General features: G+C 42.5%; 2 protein-coding genes across 2 annotated transcripts; one reads left to right on the top strand and one right to left on the bottom strand.

Moving 5' to 3' along the window:
- The first annotated feature begins 17 nt into the window (after window positions 1-17).
- On the top strand, window positions 18-6,622 carry LOC101779004 (ras GTPase-activating protein-binding protein 1). Its single transcript, XM_004975288.2, has 9 exons — window positions 18-108; window positions 217-369; window positions 557-926; window positions 2,365-2,603; window positions 3,171-3,330; window positions 3,417-3,538; window positions 3,635-3,700; window positions 5,158-5,224; window positions 5,980-6,622. Exons 1-9 carry the CDS (start codon window positions 22-24, stop codon window positions 6,240-6,242), a joined length of 1,527 nt encoding a protein of 508 aa, XP_004975345.1. The 5' UTR covers window positions 18-21; the 3' UTR covers window positions 6,243-6,622.
- Window positions 6,623-7,738: 1,116 nt separating this feature from the next.
- On the bottom strand, window positions 7,739-10,902 carry LOC101778589 (chloroplast envelope quinone oxidoreductase homolog). Its single transcript, XM_004975287.4, has 4 exons — window positions 10,679-10,902; window positions 9,737-9,878; window positions 8,849-8,940; window positions 7,739-8,701 (listed from the first exon to the last, which is right to left on the bottom strand). The coding sequence occupies exons 1-4, from the start codon at window positions 10,763-10,765 to the stop codon at window positions 8,009-8,011; spliced, it is 1,014 nt and encodes a 337-aa protein (XP_004975344.1). The 5' UTR covers window positions 10,766-10,902; the 3' UTR covers window positions 7,739-8,008.
- Between the last annotated feature and the right edge of the window lie 7,881 nt (window positions 10,903-18,783).

The following is an 18,783-nucleotide window of genomic DNA, read 5'->3' as shown; positions in this document are numbered from 1 at the left end:
CCCTACCCTCCTCCTCCCCCGATGGCATCGCCGCCGCCGCCGCCCGCCGGAGCCGCAGCAGCCGCCGCCCCCGCGGCGGCCGGATCGCCGCCGCCGCCGGCGCAAGTGGTAAGCCTCCCCCTCTCCCGCTTCCTCACCCCCGATCCGCTCGCTCGCTCCCCGGATCCGCGCTGACTCGATTCCCCCTTCTCTCCGTGTGTGTGTGCGCGCGCGCAGGTGGGCAACGCGTTCGTGAACCAGTACTACAACATCCTGCACCAGTCGCCGGAGCACGTCCACCGCTTCTACCAGGACGCCAGCCGCCTCAGCCGCCCCGCCGCCGGCGCCGCCGCCGCCGCCGACGGCATGGACACCGTCACCACCATGGACGTAAGCCCCTCGCCCCCGCCGCCGCGCTCTCCCCGCGGCCGCGGCCCAGATCTGGGGGCCTCCTTCCCACGGGGGGCCTAATTCTCTCCGACAGGGATGTGTGTGTTTTTTGGGGGGCGCCGCGTGGCTCTGATCTGTGTTTTTGCGTACACACGCACGCGCCCGCCGCGCGCGTACGGTTCTGCAGGCGATTAACGACAAGATCGTGTCCATGGGCATCACGCGGGCGGAGATCAAGGCCGTCGATGCGCAGGAGTCGCTCAAAGGCGGCGTCACCGTGCTCGTCATGGGCCACCTCACGGGGAGGACCGGCGTCGGCCGCGAGTTCGTGCAGTCCTTCTTCCTCGCGCCGCAGGAGAAGGGCTACTTCGTGCTCAACGACATCCTGCGCTACGTCGGGGAGGGGGAAGGGGAGGAGGGGACCGGGCACCCGGCGCCACCGCCGCCGCCACAGCAGCCGGAGGTGGCGGTGGACGCGGAGGCCGCCCCTTCTGCCGTCCTGGCGAACGGCACTGTCGTTGGGGGAGGAGACACCGAGAGTGTGCCTCGTGAACAGGGTGTGTAGGGGTCAAACATCTCTGAAACTACATAACCCCCCAACGTTTACTTCACCCCCTAACCTACAAAACCGGCTTCTTTACACCCTATACTAGTGAAAACCATTTACTTAACCCCTAAGGTGGTTTTGCATCCTGGTTTTGCCGACTTGGATAGTGGTTTTGCCGACTTGGATAGTGGTTTTGCCATGTCGGTGTGCTGAAGTGGACTGAATAATTGCTGACTAACTAACAAGTGAGTCCCGCCTGTAAGTGGGGAGTTATGGAGGTACCTACCCCTTCTTCCTCAACTCCGGCCTCTCTCCATCTTTTTGTGTTCATCCGCCTTCCACCCCTCTGTTCTTGAGTGTAGACACGATTCGCCCTTGCCGTGCGGCATGGAGCTACAAGCCGTTGCTACCAGCCACCCGTTGCCGATCCAGTGCTGCACCCCGTCCGAGGCACCCAGCGCTGCCCCTATGCAGAGCGCCGCCACATCCGTTCTATGGCCGCACCCTTACCCTCCCTCGCGTTGCTGCGTGTGGTGGGTTGGGCACCGCTTGCTCCTCCTTGCTCGTCTGCCGCCTGCACATGTCGCCTCCTCCCTTTGCTGCTCTGCAACTCTGCTATGGCCTAGCCCCTTGCTCTGCATCCGCCTCTGTGCTCTGCAAGTTTGAGCATCCTGTCGCCCCGTCGTCACTTGTCGCTTACTAATTGCTAGCATTAGCGCTACATTGGAGGAGAGTGCAGCCTGGTTTGGTGGGCCAACATGCCAATTCCCCTTGCGCCTCTTCGTTCAGATCAGATAACCACCATGATTCTGGTCACCAGGGCCAGCAAATTTCATCAAGGTACAACCTGGAAGCTAAAGAGTAGAGGGAATTTTACTTAAAATAAAGAGGTAGAGGGAATTCACAGCAAATTATGGTATGGCCCTGCCCTTGCTGCTGCCCTTTCCTCCCCCGCCAGCTCGATGAGCACCGGTGAGCCTGCAAATTGAAGCGCCATGCCACCCCATCCTCATGTACAGCGTGGTGCGACACCGTGCAACACTCGCCAGCTACCTAGCCAGCTAGGCAGAAGCCACCGTCAGCCATGGATGATCGTGCTAGTTCTGGAAAGAGAGAGAACAGAGTAGGAGAAAGGAAGAGAAAGGATGCAGAGGAATAAAAACAACTGATAAGTGGATCCAAATACTAATGTGCTATACTGCTATCTCTATCCAACATGGCACGCCAAATCAGCAAAACCAAGATGCAAAACCACTTTGGGGGGGGGGGGTTAAATGAATGGTTTTCACTAGTTTAGGGTGTAAAAAAGTCGAATTTATAGGTTAGGGGGTGAAGTGAACCACCACCTATACGTTGGGGGGTTATGTAGACTTTTCCCCTGAAACTTCTCCATTCCTCTGATGTGAGTCACGTGTTTAGATTGCCGGTGTTTGACTGTTTCTTTGTAGATGCTTTGCCACTGCCCGAGCAGAATGCAACTGAGCCTGCACCCCAACCTAAGGAGGAGGAAGAACTGAACGGGGAGGAGGTTTACAACCCGCCCAATAATGTGGAGAAGCCTGCTGTTGAGGAAACACCTGTTCCTGAGGTCATAAAGGAAGTGCAGAATAATGTTGCAGTGGCTGCACCAAGTTCGTCTCCCCCAGTACCGCTTGAGGAGGCCCCAAAGAAGTCATATGCTTCAATTGTAGGTTTCCGAAAGCTATTCTCTTCCTTGCATCATGCTGAACGTCACATATAATTCATAAGTCTAATTGTGTATATCTAGAAGTCTATAACTGGCCATGAGAGGCAAATAATTTTGAATTCTTTCCAGAATTTGTTCTTATGCTTTGTAACATTGGAGCGATTAGTGTTTGCAATGTAGATGATTTACTAAATCCTCATGTTGACTGGAATTTGGAGTGTAAACCTTCACAAGTTAACATGAAGCTTCTAAGTTCTAAGTGTCAATGCTGCACTAAATGGTTTTTGAATAATGTGGCACACTGCTCAACACAATAAATCTACTAAACTGTTTTTTATGTGAAAACTTGAATTAGAATCTGTTAATGTTGATTTTTGCTGTCAGATTATTTGACTTCTAATGCTGCTGTTGTCTTTTGGTGAAGAAATTTTCAAGGTTTTCTTGGTTCGGTTGTGTTGTTGGTTGCAACTTAATTGGGTGATGGGTAGTATGTTAAGAGTCCATATTATGCACTTTAGGCCTTTCTATGTTTATCATCATCATGACATTTTTGTTGTTATGCTTTAGGTAAAAGTCATGAAAGAATATCGACCACCAGCTCCTGTGGTTCCTTCCAGGCCTGCACCCCCAAAACCAGAGAAACAAGCCCCTCCTGCACTTGCTCTGGTTGCTGATGCTCCAGCTTTCAGTCCTAACACGCAGGGTGGCAGCTTTCAAGATCCAGAAGGTATTATCTAAAACCCAAACCTGCAGCTCAAGCGCTTATTGATTTCAATTGACTCCATCTGACATGCTTTCTAATCATCTTCAAAGTCGATGCACATGCCATATATGTGCGGAATCTTCCTTTAAATGCCACACCACAACAATTAGAAGAAGAATTCAAGCGATTTGGCACCATTAAGCACGAAGGCATCCAAGTTAGAAGCAACAAGGTACTTGTTTATTATCTCAATTTTTTTTTTATTTTTAGAGTCTTCTGTAAGCCTAATGCTCAAATTAATATTTGTATTTCTGTCGAGGAAACACAGATCCAAGGGTTTTGTTATGGCTTTGTAGAATTTGAGGATGCCAGCGCAGTCCAAACTGCAATAGAGGTAATCGTACATTTTACTCTGGTTGCTTTCTGATCTGTGTTATTCATCAGTTAGCTAGTTAATCTAATTATGTGTGCCCTGTTCTCATGCCAGTTTGTTCTATGATTATTGGGTAATTGTATAAGGGTTGTTTAACTAGTGACTCAGTTTGCTTGGTTTGTATTCCCTTAAAAAGGAGTTCTGGTAGTTTAGTTAGGTGGGAGAGATGTTTGTGGAGCCATGTATGATATATTCGGTATATTCATGGCCTTTCTTCCAGTTGTTAATCATCCTTAGGCAGAAACGGGAAAAAATAGCAACAATCATTTTCTTGAGCCGCTAAACTTTTTCTTACAGGTATTTTGATACATATGCTAATTGATTTTGCAGTATTGCGGATGCTGTCTCTTTCTGAATTATTTTTCATCTTGAAAGCTTCTATGTCGGTTCTCCTGGTTTTATTGGTCTCTTAGGATATTAATATAGGATGCTATGCTTGCTTTGAATAATGGAATCACATCTAGCACCCCCAACAAAATCTTGGGGTCAAACTATGGAGCGATCCAGCCCCACTATTGTTTTTATTTGTTGTGTAGGGTGTACCCTCGTTGCTTTGAACGAACCTATTGGCGTGAATACTCTGTTGGAATGCTAGCCATGAACTAACTTATTTTGGCTCTGTTGATCCTGTTATCCTCCCCCATGCTATGTGCTGCTGGTTGCTTTGTCTATTTAAGAACATATAAATTCTTAAATTTGCCAAGTCTGGTTATATCTGTTTTCATGTTTAATATTTATCTCCACCACGGCAGAGCCTCACACACAAGAGACTTGACTACCCACTATGTTTGCAATCTTTGAACATGGAAGTTTCATTACAAAAGTTGGTTGTTGTGGGCAGTAGCCAGTAGGTGAGTAGGAGCCTCACTGTTGCACTGCTGGAGCCTAGGTACTGCATAATCTGCTAGGCTTGTTTGTATTTTTGGTTGTATTTTTCCTTTTGCTTGTGGTGCGCATATTCTAAATTATTCAGGGTGTGGACTTTGGGTTGTACTCCCTCTGTTTTTAAATATACGAGGTTTTAGAAATGGAGTAGCTATTTTCTTTCTATAATGAAATGACACACAACTCTTCCTTCTTGTTTGAGAAAAAAATAGTGAATAGCTTTTCTCTTTCTATGATGAAATGATACACAACTCTCCTGCTTGTTTAACAAAATAATGGCATTGTCCAATACATTTATCTAGTGTCTTAATGCCACTTTGTACATTTTGATTATTATTATTTATTTCTGCTCAAGGTGTGGATTCAGGTCAGTTCATCTGTTAGGGTGTTCTGGATGTTGTGGAACTATACACTTTTGAATATGAAAAACCAGCATATGTTTTTCTTTTATAATGGAATCAGCTTCTAGAACTGGTCTAACAAATGTTGCATAGATGAATGATACTTTATCGGACAATAACTTGTGATTGCAGGCCTCTCCTGTTATGATTGGTGAACGGCAATGTTATGTTGAAGAGAAAAGAACTACTGGTTCTCGTGGTATGTCCATATAATCCTTTACCATTCTTTGCTATTTAAAGCATAATTACTGCTTGTGAAATGCCATTTTTTTTATTTTGAGAGGAATATGTATTTGTTTCTGTGTTCTTTTGAACGCGATGATAACAGGAAACGAAAGCACCTGTGCCAGGTGGCATTTAGGATGTACTGAAGATTCTGTAAAGTGTTATTCTTAATATGCTAGTATATGTTACTTAGAAAATTGTCTCCTGTGGCAAATAGAATCATAATAGAGCACTGCTTGTTTTGGTCATCTACCGTGGAAAGTATATCATTTTTCGGCACTGCTAGCGCCTAGACGTCTGACCATCGGACGCTCCGTTGCAACATCAAAATAAAACATCTGCAACATCGGAAACTTATAGTTGCAACATTGAAAGATATGCGAAAAAATGACTCTGTCGTTCGACTCCGGGATAGAAAATTCCCGGCGCAACATGAACACTATGTTTCATGCAACATTCACTATGAAACATGCGGAAACAATAGTTGCAACATCGATGATTAACTATTGAAACATATCTCGAGCTGTCCGATTTTTTTTAGATTCTGGATGTCAGAGTCTTAGCATTACCGATCATTTTTATAGCACTACTGACTTTAGGAAATAACAAGTTCTCAAATGTCGAACCATGTATGAGCAACACTTTGCTTGGTCATGATAGACATTTCGTCTGTTACCTTTTTTTTTTGTCTCCCTTTTCATTTCAGCTGACAATTTTTTCTGGCTTCAGGTGGTAGCAGAGGAGGAAGGTTTGCACCGGGTAGAGGTGGTAACTTCCGAGGCGAAGGCCTTAGAGGCCGTGGTACTTACAATGGAGGCAGAGGCTACGGAAGGGGCGAGTTCGGTTATCGATCTGATTATGGCGGCCGAGGTGGTGGCAGGGGAGGCTCATCTCGTGGAGGTGATGTTGGCTACCAGCGGGTCGACCACTCTGGTACAGCCGGTGGTCGTGGTGCCCGGGCGCCATCCGCCGCTACTGCGGCCGCAAAGTGAGTTCTTGGTAGCTGTGGGTCGGTAATAGTTTCAGAATTTTATGGCCACCATCATGGTTGACCAAAAGAGTGGCAGGTGAGGCGGATTTGGGTTCATGTGAGGTTTATCAACGGGTCATAAATTGGTGCTTAACCTTGTTTTGTGGCAAGGTAAAGCAGTGGTTATATCGGTTGCTAATTGTAGAATATACGTCTATTGAGATGTAGTCCTAGTATGTTTGGCTTTGTTGAGCTGCTGATTTATGTTTTCCCGTCTTTTACCTTCCCAAATTAGAGGCAGTTGATTTGAGGTGCCGGTGATCTATAGTTTTTGTTGACTATAGTGGAATATAAGTTATGGTTTAGAGCTCCTAAGATTAGTAAGACAATTTATCTTGTTCATGGAATCTGTCAATGCCAGCGCATGCTCTCGTCTCATGTCTGTTCGTTTTGAGCTGCCATTTCGATGGCAGTTAGTTGCTGTTAGCCACATTGCCACGGGGGAAAGGGGTGTGGATAGCAGTTGGAATGTGGTTTGCATACCAGAAACGACTTGCATTTGTAGACATGAATCTCGTCCAGAAACAACATGCGGTTTACTTTCTCAACCCAACTTACGAGCTGCTATTAACTTTCTGGTCCAAATTCAACCCTTTTAGTTACAATACAATTTCCATATCGTATCTTCTAACTGATCTCTTCAAAGTATTTGAACTGAAGTCACAGATGGCTTCGGGTAATGATCCTACTTAGCGTCAGCAGTGAAAATTTGCCTACAGAGAAACTAAGCCTGACAACGAAATATAAGTAGCCGTTCATTCACAAGAAGTTAAATGATTAGTATTGTCAATTTATCACACTACACAGGTGCACACATTTTATTTAAGGTACTGAGTATTTCGTGTCGTGCCAACTAATCTACCAACAAGTTAAATGTAACTCGCCCTAAAAAAAAGCAGTATACTATTCCCTCCGTTCCAAATAACTCTTCATTTTAACTTTTTTTTACTTACACTTACATATATACGGTATATATAATTTCATTTTGACTTTTTTAACTTTTTTTAGATTCATAGTTTCCATGCACTTACATATATAATATATACTGTATATATAATGTCTAGACGTAAATAACTATTTGTTTTGACTTTTTTAATTATTCATTTTAACTTTTTAATTCATTTTTAATTATTCATTTTAACTTTTTAATTCATAGTTTTTGCTATGCATGGTAAAGTCTTAGCTATGCACCTATATGTAGGTAATTACATATATAATGTCTAGACGTAAATAACTATTTGTTTTGACTTTTTTAGATTATTTATTTTTAACTTTTTAATTCATAATTTTTACTATGCATCTACATATATAATGTTTTAGCTATGCGCCTACATATATAATGTTCATGTAAGTAAAAGTCATGTACTAAAAAACCAAAATAACGAGCCAAAACAAAAAGTAAAAACCAAAACAACGAGCCAAAACGAAAAACGAAAAGTAAAAACCAAAACAACAAGCCAAAATGAAAAGTAATTTGGGATGGAGGGAGTACTTAATAGACCAAAACATGCTCTGCAAAACACTACGATGCGACTTTACTGATTAACCACAAACCCCGACCTGCTCGAGAACTTGACATCCTCACAATCGAAAACAAAAAACAAACACAATGCTATAAACATCTATCCTCAAACCAATATTCTGTACGACGAAGCCACACCCAGCCTGTCAACCCAGTATTGCCTGCTACAGTATACTTCTTGCTGCTGTTAATGGCGGCGCCACCGATCAGCCTTCCATCTCAACGATGATCTTGCCCGTTGCATGGCCCTCGATGCTCTTCTGCCAAGCCTTGCTTGCCTCGCTCAATGGGAACCTTGAGTCGATCAGTGTCTTCATCTTGTGGTCCTTCAGCAGCCCGACCAGGAACTCCAGGTCAGCCTTGTTGGGCGACAGGAGCAGTGGCACCAGCCGCTTCTTGGCGAACGTCACCTTGTGCAACCCTGATTTAAGGATGGCGGCGAAGTTCGGGGTGATGTCAATCACCCTCCCGGTAGGGGCCAGCACAGGTTCAAACGTCGACCAGCTGATCCCGACCGTGCAGTGGACGACGCCGTCGTACTTCTTTCCTGATGGGCTCTGCAGGCTGGCACCCTCTGGGGTCCTGTAGTCAAGCACCTCATTCGCACCCAGGCTCTTCACCAGCTCCACATTGCGGGCTCCACAGGTGGCAGTGACGTGGAGACCTGCCAGCTTCGCGAGCTGCACGGCGTAGAACCCAACGCCACCGGATGCTGCAGTGATCAGAACGTTTAAGGGCTGGCCAGTACCGTCGAACTTGGCGCCAATGGACCTCAAAGCCTGGAGCGCAGTGCCGGCTGCGATGGGCAGCCCTGCACCTTCAGCAGCAGATACCTCAGGAGGCCTCTTGACGGTCAGACTTTCAGATGCCACAGCATACTCAGCGAGTCCACCTCCATACTGTGAAAATGCCAGGCAGCGTTAACATGAGTTAGAACATAACTTTACCTTCCAACAGATGATGAAAGCACACTGAAAGCATCAACATATCTAGCAAACCGATGTACAGCTTTCAACTACTAAAAAGTCAGGAGGAAGCGTGCTTACAAATGAGTTCAGCATGGCAACAACTTCATCTCCAGCTTGGAACCCATTGACTCCTGGACCAACATCAACCACAACTCCTGCCACATCAGTCACTGCAGAAGTTGGAAGGATTAGCAGAACTGATTATAGAATATTTCAAAATATTATATGAAAGGATTTGCATGACAAGAATTGCTGTTACTGCAAACAAAAATAAGGCCGCCACAGCCCGCAGGTTACATGAGCAGAGAACAAGCAAAGTATCGCACAGAACTCACACCCTTCAGCCATATAGGCAGGTAAAAAATGGTTATTGCTCATTTGTTATAAATTATAATATAAGGTTCTTTCCATGAAGAAACACCAAGAGATACATCAGCCTTAGAGAAGTTGAAGAAAGCATCACTCTTTACTCTCTCCCAGTTTTCTCTTTTTATGATAAAAATTTAGACTTAAGATTTTTCATAAGCACAAATAAGGTGAAATGGACACAGACATCATTGTTTCTGCAATACAATCTTAACAATGTGTAAACAGACTGAGGTTCCTAAAATGCATGGGCTAAGCAATGTTTGATCCCTCTGTCAGGGTATATGTCATTATTACCAGTCATCAGAGATTAGAAAAAACATATATAGTATCACATAAAGCTGAAGTTAGACCCATACATAAACATCAGGTATTTACATCATAACAAGCACATATTGATTTGTAAAGGAAATTGAAGTAACAGAACAGTGAAAGAAATGGCCAATTATTGGTCGAAGTCAAAATTCATCCACCAGTACCAAATGAGTGCATGGGGCCCAATGAAAATGAGGAATAAGGACGATATCATTACGGGGGAAGTTGACCATTGAAATGATAATAGAGGTAGAAACTATCAATTCTTTTTCGAAATCAGAATACCTGGGATAAAGGGCAGTTTGCGAGGCAGGAAAGGCCGTAACATCCCTTTCTGTATCTTCCAATCCACCGGATTAATGCTAGCTGCTTCCAGCTTCAACAGGAGCTCATTCTTCTTCGCCGAAGGGACGGGAACTTCCACATGCTGCATTAGAGGCATTTCAGAATTTGTCCAGCAGTTTCTTTCCAATGACTTCAATTTAAAGATGGACACAAATTTAAAAATTTTGCTAACTACGTAGGAACAGAATCAAATGGTACAGAAAACAACTAAATTCCCCTTATTAATTTATAGTTTTACTGTGCGTTGAAACAACTAGATCTTCAGCCAGAGAATAACTGACCCAATTCAAGTCACCAGCAAGCCACGCAATTGACTATTCGATCTGGAACACAGACTAGTAGCAGATTAATCTTGTTCCTCTGAGCCTGATGACTACTTTTTGTAGGACACGCCGATAGTCCGCCGGACTCTTCTCGGCAGCAAACACCAGGCACATATTGCGTAATCCGACTGCGACAGCGTTCCACTTCAACCATCTACTAGTCCGTCTAGCACTACATGCTTTTGACTTTGGCAGCCGCAATATAGAAAGACGGCACTATTTGTAGCAAGTAGCATGGCGGAATCGGAATCAGGTGAAACGGCTGTAATTTCCAAACGGAGAGGCCGCCAGGGAGCCACACAGCAACTGATCGACTAGTAGATAGCACAAAAAAATAACCAACCAATCAGCAGTTGCTGATTGCGAGCACTAATGGGGTCATATTGTAGATAACCGACGGGGCCATGAACTGCCGAATCGAGCAATTGACTAATCGCGTCGTCCTCACCACTAACACACAGGAATCACTGATCTGCGGGTAAGCTTGGGGGCCCTTCCCTGAAAACAATTAGCAGGGGTTGGGTGGGTGGGGGGAGAGGAAGTGGTGCGCGGCGGTTACCTTGAGCCCCTCGGCGCCCCCGCCGCAGGCGTCGTACTGCACGGCCCGCATCGTCGCGGGGACCTTCGTCGCGGCTGCGGCGGCCATCGCGGGAGGGAAGCGCAGCGCCGGCGAGTGGGGAGGGGAGGGGAGTGGACAAAGGATTTACTCGAGGGGGCTCGGCTGGTTGGTTCGCTGGCTTCTTGGTGTGCACGCCTGCTGCGCACGGTGTTTCTGGGGCTTCTTGGGTTGGTGGCGACAAGGATATACTGGGGAGGAGAGGGTTTGACGCGTGGGGCCCGCGGTGCCAGCGAGAGAGGGGTTCGTGGTGTGGTGCGCGACGCGTCGCGGCGGGGACGGAACGGGACGGGAGGCGACGGGTTTGTTCTAGAAGGCGGCGGGGGAGGGCGAGGAAGGTGTGCGCATACGGGGAGGGTGACGCGCCGTCACGGCTCGCGCGAGACCTGGTTTGACGCGGCGTGTGAAGCCGTGGACAAGCAGGAGGCGCGCCGGTTCGGGTTCGGCGCCGAGTGGCCGACGCACCACCAGGGGAGAGCCGTTGCGTTGCGCCCCGTGCACAGTGTGTACACGTCCAACGCGTCGGCCCCTTGCCTGGTTGCTTCGTTCCGCGGCAACCGATGAGCAAACAGAGCGTCGTCGCCTCGTCGCCCACTCCCTGTCCTTCAGGGGCGAAGCTAAACGAAAATGGCATAGGGACTATTCCCAATTGCACGCTGGGATCTTTGCCTTAAATAAAAAACACCGCTAAACATTGGACCTGTTCGGTTGGACTTATAGGTCGGTTGAAAAGCTGAAACGGTTGATTTGTTGTGAGAGAAAAATACTGTTCGATGGCTGATAAGCTGAAGTGAAAGGCTGAGTGATTCTCACTGTTTTTGCGGAAATCCATTATCCATCGGGTCGGCTAACCATGACGACAAAACCTAGCTCCGCTCCTGCTGTCCTTCGCGGGCAACGGCGGCGGCATGGACTGTCTGTCCTTGAGAGTGGGTGATTGGTTATGGAACGAACTGTCACCGGTATTTTTCTTCCAACCCGCCGATCCCGACATGGGTGGGAAACCAAACTATGAACCTTTAGCTTTTAACTGTTTCACCGCACCGAATCTCTGAATAATAATCTGGAGGAATTTCTCTATCCTCGTCGATCCACGCCATTATGACAGCAACGTGGGCGAGCTGCTCTAGGCCATCGCATGATTATTTAAAGCTCCAATCTGATGATGGTGCGCACACACAACGTCAGGCATGTATTCTATGTACTCAATCAATTTCTGTTTTAATTTTTTTTCTATTATGTATTAGTGTTCATGCATGCCATCTGTTCGATGGAATGGCTACAGGCATCCAACTCTCATTTTTAAACTCACTTTGATTGGATTCCAACTTTTCACCAGTGTCTATACTTTCTTGCAAATCATATTTGTAATTTACAATGTTGAATTATTTAATCCAAAATGCACTTTGAAACTTTCTAATGTTAAAGTTTTGACAAGATGAATTTCTAATTGCTGCTACAATAATGATGCCTGAACAGGAGAAAGCAAGGTAACACTCTTCTATAAAAAAATGATTCATGCATTATTCAAATTATTACTCCCCAATTAGATAGCATTATCAGTATTTTAGATTCCTGTTATTGCCTTTGCCTTATGTTGCATATAACATATTGTTTGGTGTTAAAAATCGTGTCCTTGCATGAAAAAGGGAAATATTCTAAATTTTATCCCAAGGAATTTCAAGGTGAAACAATATTTGATGAGAATGGTTTCACAATATATAGAAGATGTAACACCAACATATACATTGTTAAAATTAGATGTATGTGGCCTCAGTTCAAAAACTTCATTTATTTATTTAAATTTTGGTAACTTGTAAGTTAAACAACTAATAGAATAATGCTTATGTGAGTACCTAAAATTTCTATTAGAATAAGGCTTGTGAGTACCTAAAATTTCTATTAGAATAAAGCTCATGTGAGTACCTAAAATTTTTGAAGTTGTACCAATTTGATACTTAAAGTTAGTATGATATATTACTGCATTGTGGATCATTATTTGCATGTTCTTGGCTTTGCAGCAAAGATGACACTAGCTCTAAATATTTAGAAGCAATGGATCCACAATAATGATTCTCTGCAACAAGCATGTTACTCTGCCAGGAAATGGTTTAGGAAACAGGGCTTTGTAGTTTTGTTCTTTTGAATAATGGAAAACTGTGTAATTTGCTGCTTCACTCAATTAATATGTTAAATACTACGGTAGTTTGTTTCATTTACAGTAGCTTGTCCTTTGCGCTCGTACAAGATTGGACAATTTTACAATAGTTTCTTCCTTTTCCAAAGATATAGAGCCGGAGCTCCATCCTTATGAGAAGACGAGAGCTGCAAGTATCTTGAAGAACTAGGGCATTTTGTCTTCCCTGGTTGCACGCCTCCTCTTAAGCATACTTTTCGAGGTTGAAAAATGTAAAAGAAAGGACACCAATAAAAAAGGGTGTGAAGATCCAGATCCTACTTATGACCCGTTACAGGAACAACCTGAATCTGACCAAGAGACATTTAAGGAGGTATCTGTTGTTGGCTAGCAAGTTTTATGTATCAGCTATGTAGGATTACTTCTCACTATCTTTCTTTATGCAATTTGTCCAAGCAGTTCAATAAAAACATACCTGTTAGCGGTGGAAGAGGTTTATCCAAGAGAATTCGAGCACCTGATGCCTCCGACAGTATAACTCCTAGACTGACAAGGAACAAGGAAAATGAATTGGCTTTAGCTGGGCATGTTTTGGATGGGATGACTCCAGATTCACAAGAATTGCTAGCCTAAGCCAAGCAACAGCCACACACATTGAGGACATCATCGACATGACGGCTGACAAAGGCAAGCTATTTTATCTCTTTTTCCCAAAGCAAAAATTTGGAACATCGCGATTAGCGACCAAATGATTATTGACACACTACACTTAGTTTCTATGATTATTGACACACTACACTTAGTTTCTGTATATGTTGCATCGCTCATAGTCCTGTGTACCACTAAAAGTCAATTACACAAGGTAGCAGCTGGCGGAGGGCCAACGTATAACCGCATCTAGGCAATCTGCGGCCATCGAGCGATTTTTGTTTGCTGTCCTGCTCCATGCATGCCTCCATGTGCTCGAGTTGGAGATCAGAGAGAGTATATAGCAGAGACTGCAGAGAACAAAGAGGGGGCGATGAACACGCTCGTGAGCAACTGGATAGGCACGAAGGTACAGGAATGCTGATGGAGTGGCCAGTGGGACCCACGTAGCTTTTTTGGCCCACCAGTTACGGTGACATGAATCTACTCCTTTGTTTTACGTTCTTTTACCAAACAGGCCTCTCACTCCATCCACAAATATAAGTATTCTAAGGTATTGACATGATCTTTCATCTGCAACTTTGATCAATGATATCTATAAAAATAAATTATTACAAATAGAAAGAATTATATATTATGATAGTTGTTTTTATATTGAATTATTAGCTGTCCTGCTCCATGCCTCCATGAACACGCTTGAGAGCAACTGGATAGGCACGCGAGGGACAGGGACGTCTCTCGTTGACAAGGTTGGACAGTTCACTTACCTCCTTTACTGGAACCAAGGGGCGCACACAACGTGTTAAGTTTTGTAGGGTCCATTCACCAACTAATAATGTGAAAATGTGAAAGCACAGAATAGTAAATGAGCTGAAATATCTATGCTTTTTTTTCAAAGTGATGCATTTGTGGTATTCTCAATTGAGCTTTCAAGATGAGGAACAATTTACTCTTGGACTAAAAGATTGCACCATTTAGATTATAGATAAAGAATCATAAAATCTTCCAAAGTTGGACCTCTACGTGTCGCCTAATCCCCACCATTTGTATGTGTTTGAGATTTGTGCTAGGGAGTTAGTGGAATTAAATTATGGTAGGTAAGGAAAATCAAAGCATGGATGGATATTTTGTACAAGTGCATGTGGGTTTGCATTTCCCGACGATCCACATTTGCATATATTCTTTTTGCGAGAATCCACATGCATATATTTAAAACCACACATTACAGTTAACTACCGAAAATAATTACAAGCAATGTCACCATGTCGGTTTGCCCAACAGTAATCAACTTCAACTCAATAGCTATATATCTTTACTCAACAAATCTTACCTTGTTAACACATTAGCAATTAGCCTTCAGAATGCATAGTTCTTATACATGGAACTGCAAGCATTATTTGGTTCTTACACATGCCCTTGTCTCATCTTGTGCACGTTCTTGTTCGGGCTCTTGTTACACAATGTCAAAGTGTATGCTTCGGTACTTAATTTTCTTCAGGTCATAAACCAACAAAAGTAAATTGCATTGGCGCTATGCACTATGCCTGCTTTGCCGCCTAAGGAAGATCATTATCGTGTGAACATCCCAATCTCCAGGTCCTAGGCTTGAACATAACCTGCGACCCCTTCAAAAATCAATAGACAATCATTGTCCTTTGTCGTGGGTTAAGGAATTCGAGTCTACTCAATGTGTTCTCTCAACGATAAAGCATTTTTAGTGTGGTTGTACAATTTCCCCCTCAAACAGAACAACATACGCGCTACAAACAATATTCTTGATGACTTGAGGTATGCCCAGCACAAGGCGCACGGCTTACGCTCTGGTAATCTTGCTCACCTCTTCGTGGCTATGCTCTGTCAGATGATTGGTTCCAGAGATTAATCATTGACCAACACATGCTGGTGGGGCTCCATTAGCCAAGTGACTGATACTAGCCCTGGACAATGAGACCGCCATATCTTGCCGTAATGTATCTGCACATAGTTCCTCGTCAAAGCGACAAAGCGATATGGCACATAGAAAAACAAATAAAATATGTAGACATCTTTTTAGTACAAAATATTCAGAAGTTATCAGAAGTTTTCACAGAGAATACCAGACCAAGCAACCATGCTACTGCTGGAATTCCCAGTTAAGTGTAAAACATTTTCCTTAACACTCATGCTCTGAACATGGATATGCTATATGTCTGGTACTCATTGCCACGTACCTTGCAGCGACAAAAGCAATTCCTAGTGCCTCCCTTTCCAAAGCGCGTAGAGCAATTCATACCACCATCCATGTCACACTCTTCAAATTTCTTTGGACCAACTTAGCTTATTGGTTATCACACCCGATTTTAAATGCTAGGATCAAGTTTCATATTTATAGTGACATCATCAGTGAATAACAGTAACAATATCACGTAAAGGAATATAAATAATGACTTACGAGTCTATGAGAGATATACAAAAAAGAAGGCTCCAAACTTCACAGGTAATCGACCGGGGGTTGCGTACGCCTAGAACTCAGCACCATTTTCACAACAACTTTATAGTAACTTCTTCTTCTGAGCAACGTTGGTTATAGCAAGGGTGAGCACATGTCCTACTCAGCAAGTATGGGGAACATATGAATGGAAGGCATAAACAAGGAAATGCTAACTAGTTGACTGCATTAGGTATTTTTAGTTGGTCAAATTTTATTTGCACGTGATTACTAAAGTATAAGTATTTACCAACCCAAAATTAAGCATAAACATAGGCTATAAGCATATGGCACAACCACAACCATGATTTAAGTCCATCTTCAGGTTCATTTATCATGTGAGGGTCCAGGCCGCTCTTGACCTTGAGCACGGCTGATATATCAGTTTTACACTCTGCAGAGGTTGAGCATCTTTACCCACAAGTCGCATAAAAGTTCAGAAGAACTTTAGACCCAACCATGCTGTGCTAATCAGGCACTCATCACACTACCGAGGTATGATTGCATAGGGACACTACGAGACCTTTACAAAGATTCCCTAGTAGTAAGGATAGCTCGCTAAGATTTCATGATCAGCACAATGCATAAACCTCTCTCAAACTGTGAAGTTACCATAGAGCAGATCAGTTCGAGGGTCGGGCTATACAACAACTATTGTCACCCCCTCTTGCCCTTTTCAGGTAAAGCTACCACAAACTAGAGTTTCTAATTAATTAGCTAAGACCAGAGCCATATAGTTCTTGTGGTTGTACTATTTTCCTGAGTAGTTCTCTATGTCCCAATTCAGTATGGTGATCTTGTATTAATGGAATGTATAGCATAAGTAAAACAAGTTTAATCATCGAGTTCATTAATACCACCATAACCCGAGGTATTGCAACTAAGCATATCTACCCAACAAAAAGGTAAAACCCAGGTTGACAAGGAATGATCATAAAAATTAGGTAAACCTTAATAGGACCCATCAATATTAAATGCAGAGTAATGCAAAAGTGATTAAATAAAGTTATTGGGATAAAAGCACGAGGACACACTTGCCTTTCTTCAAAGATACAGCTGCTCAGATTATCTTCAGCTCTTGTTCTTCAAAGCTCTCAAACAACGTAAGTAATAAAGAAAATAATGTAAAGATATTTTAGAGAAACATCCTTAGCAAGTTATATTTATATATGAAAAGACGATGTAGAACTTAGTCAAATTTTATTTATAAACATTCAAGTACAATTATGCAAATTAAACATTTAATTAATTTGAAAATAAAGTATATGTAAACATCTAAGGGCATAACTTTATGATTCGGGTTGAACTAATCAAATATAATTCAAAAACACATTTATATTTATATTAGTCAAATTAACATTTAATTATGAAAACCTGAGATATAACTCATGTAGCTTTTGTTTATAAAACAAATTGAATAAAAATTAATCATATTAAGTTTACTTATGAACAACCGTGGTGTAGCACTTAATTAGATTTTTATAATAAAAACTAGTTCAATAGGTATTAATCAAATTAACACTTACTAGCAAATGTGCCCGTGCGTTGCTACGGGTAAAGTTGATATTTGATATTATACACTGTATATAATGTGTGTATGACTAAATGTGATTTTTTTTCCAAAAAATTATGACGATCCTGTATGTGTATTTTAATGCCATATTTTGGATAGTTAAAAGAGTAATAGTAGTAACTGTAGTTGAATTTTAAATAATAATATTGCAATTGGGGTTGCCAATTGTTGTTACGTAGTCCAAAATTGCAATTTGAAATATGAAAAAAAAGGTTCACGGAAAAAAAACGCACTCCTAGTTTCTTCATCGAAATATAATTTAAACATCAAAACAAATATTTCAAGTAATGGCAGAGGTCAAGCAATCACATGCACATCATCCATTCATAGCACATCTTATGCTCTCATACAGTTATATGTGACAATTCATCATGTCTCATTAGTATGAGATGGAGTCTATGAAACATCGATTCGATCCTTTGCAACAAAGATGTTGACTAACATAATAAATTCAATGGCTTCATTATTTTCTTTTTATCACTGATTATTATTTTCATTTTGTCATTTTCTTTATATAACAAGATAATTTGCTGTATTGTATTTTTGGGTGCCATGAGATACGACCATGTATTCTTTAGACTGGATGTGCGCTTCTTTCTGATGCATGAAATATGATATTACTAAATCCATCCCCTTGTTGTTGTATCATTTTACTCCCCTCGTCTATCCATTTTATCTGCTTAACTCCCTTAATAAAGTTTTGACTCACTTTACTTCTCCGAAGTATTTCATTTGGTACAATCTATCCCCTAATTAGATTTCTCTTTTTTATTTCTCCATGTATGAGTTGAATTTTCGTGTATGAGTTGAATTTTGATTTCAAATTTTGTAAGCATATACAAAACATGATACCTTATGTTAGAAAATTATACTAAATTTTTTTATGGTTATTTTCATAGGTTAGGAATATTTAATATGAAATTGATCCTAGAGATACAAAATTGTACAAAAAGTAATCATGAAAAAAATCTAATATATTTTTCCAACATAGAGTATCATGTTATAAGTCAACTGATAAAATATGAAATTAAAATTTAATTTGTAAGTGAAGAAATAAAAAAGAGAAATCTAATTAGGGGGTATATTGGATCAAATGAAATAGTTTAAGGCCGCACAGTGAGTCTAAATTTTTCTTAGGGGGTTAAGTACACAAAGGGGTAGCGTGGGGAGTAAAATGAACTTTTTCCGACCACCTCTCACGTCCGCTCAACATTATCCTCTCA

Source organism: Setaria italica, chromosome VII, assembly GCF_000263155.2.
Source record: "Setaria italica strain Yugu1 chromosome VII, Setaria_italica_v2.0, whole genome shotgun sequence".
Taxonomy (NCBI): domain Eukaryota; kingdom Viridiplantae; phylum Streptophyta; class Magnoliopsida; order Poales; family Poaceae; genus Setaria; species Setaria italica.
The sequence above is the reverse complement of the archived record's forward strand: the minus strand, read 5'-3'. Positions and strand labels throughout refer to the sequence as shown.

What these genes read in the sequence shown, in the direction of transcription:
- LOC101779004 (XM_004975288.2), top strand. Translation starts at nt 22, where the DNA reads ATGGCATCGCCGCCGCCGCCGCCCGCCGGAGCCGCAGCAGCCGCCGCC. An exon ending in TCCAAGTTAGAAGCAACAAG is followed by an intron (nt 3,539 to 3,634) that starts GTACTTGTTTAT and finishes GAGGAAACACAG; the next exon opens with ATCCAAGGGTTTTGTTATGG. An exon ending in CAGTCCAAACTGCAATAGAG is followed by an intron (nt 3,701 to 5,157) that starts GTAATCGTACAT and finishes TTGTGATTGCAG; the next exon opens with GCCTCTCCTGTTATGATTGG.
- LOC101778589 (XM_004975287.4), bottom strand. Translation starts at nt 10,765, where the DNA reads ATGGCCGCCGCAGCCGCGACGAAGGTCCCCGCGACGATGCGGGCCGTG. An exon ending in CAAACTGCCCTTTATCCCAG is followed by an intron (nt 8,941 to 9,736) that starts GTATTCTGATTT and finishes CAACTTCTGCAG; the next exon opens with TGACTGATGTGGCAGGAGTT. An exon ending in TTGCCATGCTGAACTCATTT is followed by an intron (nt 8,702 to 8,848) that starts GTAAGCACGCTT and finishes GCATTTTCACAG; the next exon opens with TATGGAGGTGGACTCGCTGA.